The sequence below is a fragment of the Engraulis encrasicolus genome, chromosome 4 (genome assembly GCF_034702125.1).
Source record: "Engraulis encrasicolus isolate BLACKSEA-1 chromosome 4, IST_EnEncr_1.0, whole genome shotgun sequence".
Taxonomy (NCBI): Eukaryota; Metazoa; Chordata; class Actinopteri; order Clupeiformes; family Engraulidae; genus Engraulis; species Engraulis encrasicolus.
Window position 1 is genome coordinate 53,071,787 of NC_085860.1, and position 12,415 is coordinate 53,084,201.

A 12,415-nucleotide genomic window follows, 5' to 3' on the forward strand; every position below is an offset into this window, starting at 1 on the left:
TCGTCCTTTCTCACTCTCTCTCTCTAACGTGGCACCTAGCAGGAATGCTGCATGATTAACATGAGTTCATTAGTGGTAGTCCAGTCCCGAGCAGTTGATGAATGACCCGATAAGGCTGCATCATGTGTAGACTGGGGATGGGGTGGGGTGGGGTTGGGGCAGGGTGTTCATCTGTCTGGCAATGAACTGACATTTATATTCTTGTGACATTCCTGCTGTGTTTGGGTTTTTTTTCTGGGGCTCTCTTAATTTTAAATTGCCCTGGTCTTATTCTTTTTTTTCATTTTATTCATATTATTTTTCTACTCTTCCTCTCTTACTCTCTCCCCCTCTCTTCCTTTGTGTGTCTCTTTCTAAACGGCTTCCGTTACCCGTCACCTGCTTGTCCTACCTTTGGTGTTCTCTCCTCTCCTCTCCTCTCCTCTCCTCTCCTCTCTCCTCTCCTCTCCTCCTCGCCTCTCCTCTCCTCCCCTCTCCGTCCTTGCCTCTCTCTCCTCTCCTTCCTTCCTCCTCTCCTCTCCTCTCCTCTCCTCTCCTCTCCTCTCCTCTCCTCTCCTCTCCTCTCCTCTCCTCTTCTCTCCGTCCTTGCTTTCTCCTCTGTGCCTCTCCTCTCCTCTCCTCTCCTCTCTTCCTCCTCCTCTTCCTCCTCCTCTCTACCTTGGCCCCGTGTGTGTGTCTATGTGTGAAACGCCAGCAAATGCTCTGACCTTGAGGAAGAGTTGAAAACCGTGACCAACAATCTCAAGTCCCTGGAGGCTCAGGCTGAGAAGGTAAGTGGCCCCCTGCCTAGTGCCTAGTGCCTAGTAGCCTACTAGCCCTCCTGCTGGCCACCCCCCCTCCTGCCAACACCAACCCCCCCTCCCTCAGCGGCCTCCCCAGCGCCTGCCCGCTAGGCAAACTCTCCCACCAATGACGGTCTTAGCTGAGCCTGGGACAGGATCAACTAAATACCACTTAGATACTTAGAATGGCATGGGGACTCAGTGTTACACATTACACACACACACACACACTACACACACACACACACACACACACACACACACTACACACACACACACACACACACACACTACACACACACACACCTCTCTTACCCAGGCCCAGGAAACCTGGCGTGTCTGTCCCTGCTGCAAGGGCACCCTTACACCTCTGTCAGGACATTGGCCAAGGGGCACTGAAAGAGGCCATCATATACCACTCTGATTAGACATTTAGAAACCAAACCCTGCATACTTAGTTACGCCACGCCCCCGCCCCTCCACCATCCTCTACAGTACCTGTACGGGGCTGTGGCGTCTCAGGAATGTCTTGACTGACTGATGTCATTGGAGTTTGGCCCGCAGCGCTGTAGATACGTAGCATATTATCAATAGCTTAGATTAAGATTAATTACGTCATTGTCGCCCGTCAGGAATAAAACAATATACACGTTGGCTGGCGCACCTCAGTTACACCTCCTCCATGTACACGGAAATATGCCGGGACACAATTTGCATTCCACATTTACCCATTTTGTCCTAAGGCCTTTTTGGGAAAGGGTGCCCTCTGCCTATTAAATCCTAAATATCTCAGCCTCCGAACCACATGCAAACATGAAATGAGTAACATTTAAAAGCTAGGACCCTCGTTTTGGCTTAGAATGTGCTCATTCAGCTCTAGCCTCCCAGATGTTTGATAAAACAGCTCAAAACTCAAAATCCTAAATGCAGCGTCTACGTATGTGTTTCCAGGACACAATGGGTTAACAATCATTGACAAGGGAGGACTAATGCTAATAATCAATGACGAAATGGTAGATGTTGCCTTTCCATATATGTTCAGATTAGAACATGGCCTCACCTTTCCATAGAAAACCAGGCTGTTTGAAACAAACCCAGTGTCCTAAGAAAGTGTCTTACTTTACTTGACTCTTGTGTTGTGTGTGTGTTTGTCCCACAGTACTCACAGAAGGAAGACAAGTACGAGGAGGAGATCAAGGTCCTCACTGACAAACTGAAGGAGGCAAGTTGTAACACACACACACACATGCACACACACATGCACACATGCACACGCACGGACACACTGAAGGAGGCAAGTTGTACTACACACACACACACACACACACACACACACACACTGAAAGAGGCTCATGTTACCATCCTGATGTCCACATTTTATCATGTTTTAGCTGTAGGCCTACGCATGAATCACCTACTGTACTGTATATTATAATAGGTCTCAATCAAAGGTCAAATGTGGAATACAAACCATCAAAACCAAATGTGTTCTCTTTGAATGATATTTACATATTAATTTTAACCTATCTTCTACTTTTTATAATTTTATTTTTAGGCTTGTATTGTGCTTTTTTCCAACTGCTCTGTTATTTTATGCTTCTACTTTTGTTAAGTCCATGAAGTTGCTTCTGTATATAAATGTGCTATATGAATAGGTCTTGCATTGCATCAACTCACTAATCACACCTCTTGCACCTTTGGACTGTGTGTGTGTCTGGGCTTGGCAGTTTTCAGAGTGAGAAGTCCGCACACTTACCGCAGAAATACACCAGCGGCGATGCGATTCAAGCGACAGAGTGTAGCAGCAAGCGATACAAGCGATTGAGGAGACAAGAGTATGTCCGTACAGGCAGAAGGCAAAGCATTCAAGCATTCCCATTGGCTGTGGTCACTGACCTCTATACAGTCATTGGCTGTCGCGGCTTGTCACCGAACCGCGTCATAGAAAGTTGAAAAGATTTCAACTTCAAATTGTCGCACTCGTCGCGCAAATCGCTCTAGTCTCCAGAATCGCTTTTGTCTCTCGACTCAATACAAAGTCAATTACTTCCGTCGCTCGACTCGCTCAGATCGCCGCGGGTGTATTTCTGCGGTTAGAATCCTCTTTGTTCCATTTTATTTTTTCATGGCAGGATAACGTTTCGACCTCTTTCAACGTTATCCTGCCATGAAAAAATAAAATGGAACAAAAAGGATTCTAAGTGTGTGGACTTCTCACTCTGAAAAACTACAGTTGCCCTTCGTCCTGCACCTTTCCCTGGGATGTGCACAATCCTCTCCTTCAACTGTCTGGGCTTGGAAAGCAGATGTGTGTCATGAGAGAGAAGAAAGCACTGGATGAAACTGAATGAATGACGCTGAATGAATAAAGTTGACTGAGTGACCAAAAAAATTAATACCTAAGGTGTTGCGCCGTTTCCTACTTCGGAGGACTTTTGTTGAGAGATTATGAGCCAAAACAAAAGAGAATGAGGGACGGAAGAGTATGTTGTTTTGTTTTTTGCGTCTTCATAGTGTTCTTCACCTTCTTCCATCACAGGCTGAGACTCGTGCCGAGTTCGCTGAGAGATCAGTAGCCAAACTTGAGAAGACCATCGACGATCTGGAAGGTATGACTCCCTGCCCGTGTGCTCACTGTGCACAAACATGCCGTACATGTCACACTACACATCATAATCCAGACAGCGCGTTCCCTCTGGTGATTAAAAAACCATCCTGTTTCAAACCAGTCAAATCCACGCCTCTAAAATCTTACTGCCCTCAGTCTTTCACAGCTTTTCTTCTCTGCTTATTAGACTATGCTGACAACATTCTCCTCTTTCCCTCAGCTCTAATTGTTTCCACTAAAGACGACTTATTGGTTCACATGCTTTTATTTACAGTTGTGTATCCTACAGTAGGTGAAAAGTGAAGGTGACATGGGAAATGTCATGTCGGAAGCTGTGTTTTTTACGACTTGGGCAGTACAGGGCTGTGTATAGGCCTCTTTTTATCCAGGGTGTCGCTCCCTTGAATGCTTCAGGAAGAGCACTGTCTAGTGTCTATGGTACATAGTATTTACGGCCCTCTAGCACAAGTGAGAATGGCAGGTGACATGGGACGGGTCATGTTGGAAAGCCGCGTGTGTTTTACGACTCGGGGCACAGCACACAGGGCTAGGTAAGCTTTTGAAAATGCTTCAGTCTGTCAGTTCTCTCTCTCTCTCTCTCTCTCTCTCTCTCTCTCTCTCTCTCTCTCTCTCTCTCTCTCTCTCTGGTGTAGAGAGCGCAGCTAGCCGAGAGAGACCTCACGCCTTAAATTCCTCAGCCCTGTTCCTAATTGGCTCCTAAGCTTTGTCGGCGCGCCGCTGTTTGCACTCTGCTAACAAGTTGTCTGATTTATGGCCTTCTGGTCTCAAAGTCCAGCCGGTCTGGCCGAGGGTGCCGTTCGTGCGAACGCAGGAATCTCTCGCCGGCGTGAGGTGTGAGGGGTCGACTCGGCTAGCTAGTGGAATCTGCGAGAGCTGCAAATGAGCGGAGCGGAGCGCGGGCAGGGAAGTGTTTGAATGCTCACTGAGCAGTGTCACCGTTTCCTGGTACTCGAAGAATTTGACAGGGCCTCCCTCTCTCGCTTTCACTTTGACACATGATTACGCAGAAGGATGAAAAATGGATATTTCTGTTTTGTCATTATACAAATAGTTACAATTATATATTTTTCATAATCAACGCATCAATGGTCATTGTATTCCATGGTGGCTATTTCCTTCTGTCTTGCTTTTTTTGTATTCTTTCTCTTTCATCTGTATTTCGTTTTACATTTTTTCCATTCTCATTTTCCGTTTTCTTCCCCCTCTGTTCTGTCTGTCATCCTCTCTCTCTCTCTCTCTCTCTCTCTCTCTCTCTCTCTCTCTCTCTCTCTCTCTCTCTCTCTCTCTCGCTCTCTCTCTCTCTGTCCGTATGTTTTCTCCTGTGTCTATCTTTCTGTCTGTCTCTCCCTCTCCTTCTCTGTCTGTCTGTCTCTCTCTCTGTGCTGCTCACTCCCCTGTCTACCACTGGATCGGACACCACCTCTGCATTTGCAACTCCCTCCCTCATCCTTCCTCCTCTCCCCGTTCCCCCCTCTCTGTCCTCTCTCCATCCTCCGGCACCACCCTCTTCCCTCCACCTTCCTGCTCCACCCTCCTCCACCTGCTCCAACCCCCCCTCTGCCCTCCACCTTCCTGCTCCACCCTACTCCACCTGCTCCAACCCCCCCTCTGCCCACTGCGTCCCGCTCCACCCTACTCCTCCTGCTCCAACCCCCCCTCTTCCCACTGCGTCCTGCTCCACCCTACTCCTCCTGCTCCAACCCCCCCTCTTCCCACTGCGTCCTGCTCCACCCTACTCCACCTGCTCCAACCCCCCCTCTGCCCACTGCGTCCTGCTCCACCCTACTCCACCTGCTCCAACCCCCCCTCTGCCCACTGCGTTCTTCTCCACTACTCCACTCGGCGCCTCCAGACGAGCTGTATGCCCAGAAGCTTAAGTACAAGGCCATCAGCGAGGAGCTGGATCATGCTCTCAACGACATGACCTCAATGTAAACCCCCTCCCTCCCGGCTGCGTCTTGCCCCTGCCTCTGCCCCTGCCCTGCCCTGCACCCCTCTACTACCCCACCACCATACTACATCCTGACCTGAGCCTGCTCTGAACCCCTCTCCTCTCCGACCTCCACCAGCTACCCACCCCCTCCTCACTCTGTTCTGAACCCCTGGACCCAGCCATCTCTGCAACCCCAGCCCCCCTACCCTCAACAAAACCACCCTTTCCACCTGCACCCCTACTTGTATTCTCATTCACATCGGAGTTGGACATATTGGATTGAGAAAGTAAAAAGTCCTGCCATCATGTATTCCATCTGTTTGCTCTATACATTTGTTTTTAGTTAGTCATCTCATCTTTTCTACCTTGGAATTGGTTGGTTCAGGGGACTTAGTTGGAGCAAATCTATGGCAGGACTTGAACTTTCTGAATCCAGCATGCCCATTGCCCTCGGAATGGTAGAATGGGATTCTACTACCCTCTGACTCCCCTGTCATGCTCTGTTTTTCTCCCTCATGCCATCATTTGTCGTTTCTGTTCTCACAAGCAGACAGTTGTAGCTCTCCGTGACTTGCCAACGTAATTAGTGAAGAATTGTTCTTTTTTTTTCTTCATTTGTTTACTTTGCTTTTCAGACAATGAGTGTTAAGACATGTTGTTTGCAAGTGCTTTCCTCTGTCTCTCTCTCTCTTACCCTCCCTCTCGCCGTCTCTGTCTTTGCTTTTGTTTTGTGAGAACAGCAAACAACAATGATGTGATGTTTTTAACTGAATTACTTTTTGTCCTTTGAAAAGTAAGCTTCTTCCTGACCAGTTTTAGTCAAGTAATACTTTCCTCGTGGACATGTCACATTAAAGTATTCCCTCTCCTTTTCCTCTCTGAGTGGTCTTAGTGGCCTTGTAGTCGGCCCATAAACATTGCATGTGTGGGCTGTTTTTGAAATGCCTTCAGGTGTATTAGCCGGGGGCATTTCAATGGTTGAGTTCTCTTGTTTTGTGGAATCCATTTTCTGTACTCCCCAAAGGGTGTATGTGTGTGTGTTTGTGCGTGCATGTGTATGTATGTATATGTGCGTGTGTACCCGTGTGCTTGTCTGAAGTAAGTCAGGTCAGGGGTGAGTTTCTCAAAAGAGAAGTTGTTAGCCTGTTAGCAACTTCGGTAGTTGGCAATGGGAAAATGCATTGAAAACAACAAAGTAGCTAATGTAGTAAGCAACTTTGGTTTTGAGAAATTCACCCCTGTTTACTAATGCGGTCTACTTCTAATCTGATAAGTGGCCTCGTCCCTCACCCTGGTCATTGGTCAATTCAAAGTCCTCTGTGTGTTTCTTCTTAGCGGTGAATGTTTGTTTCCACTCAGTCTTTAGCCATAAGTGAAAGTTTGTGTGGTTAAATGGTAAAAAAAATGGTGTTTTGGATAGCATTATAGTAGGTGCACAATGGTTAAATGTTCGAAGTTTTCATGCTGGCTACTGTTTGGGACTGTAGCAAAGGGGAAGAGGTTTCTCCACATTTTGATGCCTAGGTCCAGGTGCATATTTGGTACCCAACCCGGGGTCAAAGATGGATGTGGCGAGATCTCTTTCCCTCCGCTACAGCCAAGATAGATATAGGGTGACGTTAATTTGATGAAGGAGTGTGTGTGTATGTGGTAACTGTATGACATCTGGTGTGTGTGTGTGTTTGTGTGTGTCTGTGTGTGTGTGTGTGTGTGTGTGTTTGTGTGTGTCTGTGTGTGTGTGTGTGTCTGTGTGTGTGCGCGTGTGTGTGGACACCCTTCCCTCAAACTGCAGTGCCCTTCCATCACTTTGTTTTTGCTTCTTTTTCCTTCACACAGATAATTTGTTTACTCCCCACCTGTACCTGTCCAAAGATGCCTCCTCCTCTGCTGAGTGGCCTCTCTGCCCCTCCCCCTCCCCCTCCCCCTCTCCTCTCATCTGTCTTCACCTCCTTTCATCTCTCTCTCGCTCTCTCTCTGTCTGTCTTTTGCCTTCTTCCATTTCTTTCTTATACACCTTCTTTCCATCTCTTCCCCCTTTCTTTTTTTATCAATCTCTTTATGTCTCCCTTCTTTCTCTCTGTCCTCCCCCCTCCCCTCTCTCTTATTTCCCTCTTCTCTTTCTTTCTCTCCCTTCTTTCCATGCCTCTTCATTCCCTTCTTCTTCTTTTTTCCTGTGACACATCTACTTCCCCTCCACATCTCTGTTGTGTCACGCTTGTTGTTGTACATACACCCCTTCATTCTCTCTGAATTGTGTATAAATAAATCATTCTTCCTTGTATTTAAACTTCTTTTTTTCTCTCTTCTTTATTTCAACTCCCCCCCCCCCTCACCACCCATGTTTTCCTATTATTTACCACCACTTACTGTGAAAATTCAACTCTATGTAAGAACAAAAACACCACATCGACCACTACCCCTGTTTTTTACTCCTCATATAGTGTAAATGTAGTGTGTAGTGTAGTGTAAATATTCATAGAAAGACCATCACTGCATACATGTACATACATTTACAACATTTTTTTTACACGAGTGACCGTTTGAAGTATATTAGTACAGACCAGCTAACATTTTACCTACAGTAGTGCAGTGAAGTAATATTGCTCTCAGTTTTGGTGAAGAGCATATTTAAGGTGGAGGATGATGTCAAGGGATTTTTACATGCAATGCAAATCGGAAGTCTATGGCTATTCAAATCCTGTGGGTTAGTATGGCCAGCGCTCTTCAATAAGAGTCCCTGTACTGTGCTAGCTGTCATCTCTGATCATATCAGGGGGATGAGCAGAGGTGCGCAGGTGCTGACTGCAGCTCATATGCCTGAGGTCATTCAGGTATCTTGAGGTTTTTAATTATGATGCCACCATAATGCCATGCAGTGAGAGTCACCCTGCCACGCCTAGTTCCCTTTAACTGAGCACTGGTGCATAAATGGCATGTGTACACTGTTGTTGATGACTGCTTTCCAAGGTAATGCTGTACTTTACTTGAAAGGGAATCTTACTTCCCTCTTAAATGTCTAGCTGCTCACTACAGTAATTTGAATAGCGTTTGCACTTGACATACACTGATATTTTGATCCTCTGTTTGTTTACATTATTAACATATTAGAGTGAATGAGTACGACAAACTGGCTATTCCACAAGAAATCCCCTCAATCCCCGTTCATGCTTTTAATTTCTCTCTATGTCTCACACATTAGTGGGTAATCACAACATAACATATGTTGCAATATACAGAAGTCCTTTGTGCCGACGGGTGAACCACATGTCACAGTCTTGAGGGCCTGTGTAAGTTGGTGAGGCGATTAATATGTGATGAAAGCCCTGTAGAGTTTAGGAGCTGTGTGACTGTCCATAGTCAGGCGGGTTGCCTGAGGAAGATCCCTCTGTTGGATCGAAACGTTGCCGTATGTTAAAATGAAATAAAGTATTTTTGGAGTTAATACACAGTGTGCAGACCGCTTCATCACACTACCCACTACCTTTTGTCTGGCACCTGGACAACTACTTGTGGATGTGCGCACCCTACCTCTAAACACATAGTCAGGCCCCCAGCCCTGTAGAGTTTAGGAGCTGTGTGACTGTAGTAGTCAGGTGGGTTACCAGTGGATTGAGTGACTTTCCTGAAGCATCTACTCTACAGTCATAGGTGTCAACAGATTATTGCAGTTGGCACAAGGTCACCACCACAGGTGTCAAAAGATAATCGCAGTTGTCAATACGTAACCAAAGGTGTCATCGCAGATGTTGAAGGTCACCCCAAAGTCTTCTCCTCGTCTTGCCTTTGTCGTGAAAATCTGCATGCAGGGTTAAAGTACGGTAACTGCATCCCACATTGAGTCCAGTTGACTCTTAAGCAGGTGTCAAAAGGTCGCCACAGATGTCAAAAGGTCAAAGGTCATTGCCGGAAGGTTGTTGAAGGTCATCTCAGGTTTGGTCTCCTCTCTGTGTTGTCTTTGTCATAATCTTTCTGCGGTGTGATAGTAAGTAACTGCATCCCGTGTTGAGTCCAGTGGACTGTTTTTGAAGCATCAGGGAAATGTGAACTAATGATAACCTTTCTAAACACGCATACAGCAGGGCCATGTCTGAAACGTTCACTCATTCACAAGCCAAGTGGTCTCCAATTTATTTCTGCCTGGATCCCCCTATTTGGCAAAGTGTTTTTGTAGCAAAATTTCGCAAAATTAAGAGAACCGAAAATATATGTAATTGTGGTGTATCGTTATCGTGATACAAAGTAATCCATATCGTGATGTATGTTTTTTCTATATCGCCCAATAGTATAGTGTACTATGAAATGAATGAGTATTTCAGACTTGGCCCTTTTCTCTCCTTCAAAGCCTCCTTCTGCTGCCCTGATACTGATATTGACCTCTTCCTCACCATCTTCCTCTCTGCTTTTTCTTCCTCGCTTCCTTCTTCCTGTTTTTCCTTCCTGCTCTCCTGCTGGTGCACTCGTCCGTCCTCTCTTCCCTCTCTCCTCCTCTCCTCTCCTCCTCTCTGCCTGCCGCTGATGCCCTCCTCTCCTCTAGACCGGCTCTACCAGCAGCTTGAGAAAAACCGCCTTCTTTCTAACGAACTAAGACTGGCCTTGAACGAGGACTAAACCATAACCTGGATGTTTTTGCATCCTAATCTACGGGTTCATATACAGTAATTAATACAATTAATACTAACAGTGTGTCATAATGAAGATGAACATCTAAACAACAACACGTTATCTATGAACAAGACTAAATCTGCTGGTGATGACCCTATCCAATTGATTTTGTTTACTGCTACACGTCAGGAGTAATGTACTGTCTCCAATGTAACATCTTACTCATATTAGGCATGCTCAGTGTGCTTGATGATCTTCTGCAAGGTTTATTTACTGGTCTCGCCTACAATGTACATTCTGATGTGTTAATTCAACACAGTGGGTGATAAATTCAACTCTGAAACCTAACACTATGAAAGTTACTGTGCAATGGAAGATCCAATGATGGCACATAGCCTATTATGTTTCATTGTTGGATGCATTTCCCTGCACGATGTTAGCTAGTTAGCCAGTTAACAACTTTGTTGGTTGGCAGTGGGCAACTCGCTTAAAGTAGCCAACTTGGTTAGCATGTATGGTCGGGAAAGGTAACCCCTGTATAGCTTATTACATCTATGCATGGTCTCTGGATGAACAGTGACGCCCAAGTTAACCATGACGCCACTGCAAGATTTACAAATGGCTTTAAAAAAGTAACAATTACTGTTTTTGGAGGATTTTTTGAATACTAAAAAGTTATATGCGTGTGTGTGTGCGCGCGTGTGTGTGTTTGGATTTTGATGCATGCTTTTTACTTTTACCATGTTTGACATACTTAAAAGAATATGTGTGTTTTTTATTTGATATTCTAACAGAGAAACTGTCACATGCTAAAGAAGAGAATCTGGAAATGACCCAGCAGCTGGACCAGACTCTTATCGAGCTAAATAACATGTGAAAGCTGCAGGGCTCTGCCGCATCCCACAGTTCAGTTCACCTCCCCGACCTCCCCAGCCCCGTCAAACCTGCACCCCTTTCCAGCTCCACACCTGTGCGTGCCCTCCACCTTCATTCCTGTATGTTTGATTTATGTTTTTTTTTTTTTTGCGTTTCTGAATTTGTGGTTGTTTTGCACCTCGCTTGACATGAACTCTGCCCTCCTCCCACCATTCCCCTCCCCTTCCCCTCCGCTTCCCTCCCTTCCACACCCTTACCTGCCCTCCCCTGTAGTGCATATTGACCCAGTAGGCAACTCTGGGCCCGCCCATGAAATGGCTTGTTTTGTTTTCCCCCCACGTTTGCTCCACACCGCAGTATGTAGTGGCTAATCATTATGTCAAATGCCTGGCAGTGATTGGCACCGCATGGCCACGGGTGGAGCATTCGGAGGGGAAACGGTTTTATGGGCGGGACAGAGGGAGGAGCCGGCCGGGTCAATGGTGCCTCAACCCTCCTCCCATCCTTACCTGTCCTCCCCTCCTCCCTTACCTGTCCTCCCCCTCCACCTCCCTTCCACCCTGACTTGCACTCCCCAGTGGGGCAGATGGTGCAGTGAGCACTTACTTGCCTTCCCCTCCCCTCTCCTCTCCCCATGTGAACCATTCCGGCCTTCCGACAGAGTCCAGTGAATGAGCAGCGAAAGGAAGGTAGAGACAGACAGACAGACAAGACAAGACAAGACAAGAGGGGAATCTCTCAGAGTAGGTCCACCTAGAGCAACACTACCACCCTCTCGGCACAGCCCATCAGCATCATCATAATGATGTCTGCATTTTGTAGTTTTTTTGTTTTGTTTTTTGTTTTTTTGTAGTTTTTCCCCTCTCCCAACGCCTCTTTACCCACCCCACCATTGTGGCAAATGGCTCAGGTGAACGCGCATGTGCCATACGTGTGTGTGTGTGTGTGGCTTGTGTCTGTACAGCCAATGAGTCAGCCACCTCAGCCTGATCACACACACAGGACTTTTGTCGATTTATTAAAGGCATACATGGGATACATTTTTTTTTTGCACTTACTTAAATCCACAAATTATAGAGATAGATTATTTGTCCGTAGGCAGTTCTCCCAAAAGCCAATCTTCATTCAGGATTATCTTTTTTTTTTTTACTTAAAAAATTTCTGAAGTGTGCACTGAATTTGCTTTTGTGTGCACAGTGGTGCTACTGTGAAGGCAACCTTTTTTTAGCAGCTTATTTCTTGGTAGATGTAAGTCATTGCCAATAATCGGGTGTGTTAATTTGGATTGTAATTCAGTTCTCAGTAGTTTTTGTGCCAAACCTTGGTCCTGGCCGCAAAAGGGACTCTTTCCTACACTCCAACGTTTTTTTTGTATTTGTTATTTTTATCATTATTTATGTTGTTTATTTGACTGAAAACTCAAAACAAAATGCACGACAGCATTATTTTTTTGCAAATCCATTTTGGGTTTTCCTCCTGCTCATGGTTCGAAACATTGTCTTATTTTACTGTTTTAAATGTAGATGTTGAACTGTATGTCATATATGAACTGTATAAAGGTAATAAATATAAAAATAAACCACACAAGCTTGA

General features: G+C 45.8%; 1 protein-coding gene across 12 annotated transcripts in view; it reads left to right on the plus strand.

The window, feature by feature from the left end:
- Positions 1 to 12,415, plus strand: part of tpm1 (tropomyosin 1 (alpha)) — a 29,155-nt gene extending 16,740 nt beyond the window's left edge. For 3 of the 12 annotated variants that reach the window (XM_063197694.1, XM_063197693.1, XM_063197701.1), the window contains 4 exons: positions 695 to 770; positions 1,942 to 2,004; positions 3,322 to 3,391; positions 10,741 to 12,415. In XM_063197694.1, coding sequence (XP_063053764.1) covers positions 695 to 770; positions 1,942 to 2,004; positions 3,322 to 3,391; positions 10,741 to 10,823 — 292 coding nt within the window. In that variant the 3' untranslated portion in view covers positions 10,824 to 12,415. Of the gene's footprint in view, positions 1 to 694; positions 771 to 1,941; positions 2,005 to 3,321; positions 3,392 to 5,263; positions 7,647 to 10,740 lie in introns of those variants that run through there. The other 9 variants (XM_063197699.1, XM_063197697.1, XM_063197703.1 and 6 more) reach the window with 7 other exon arrangements.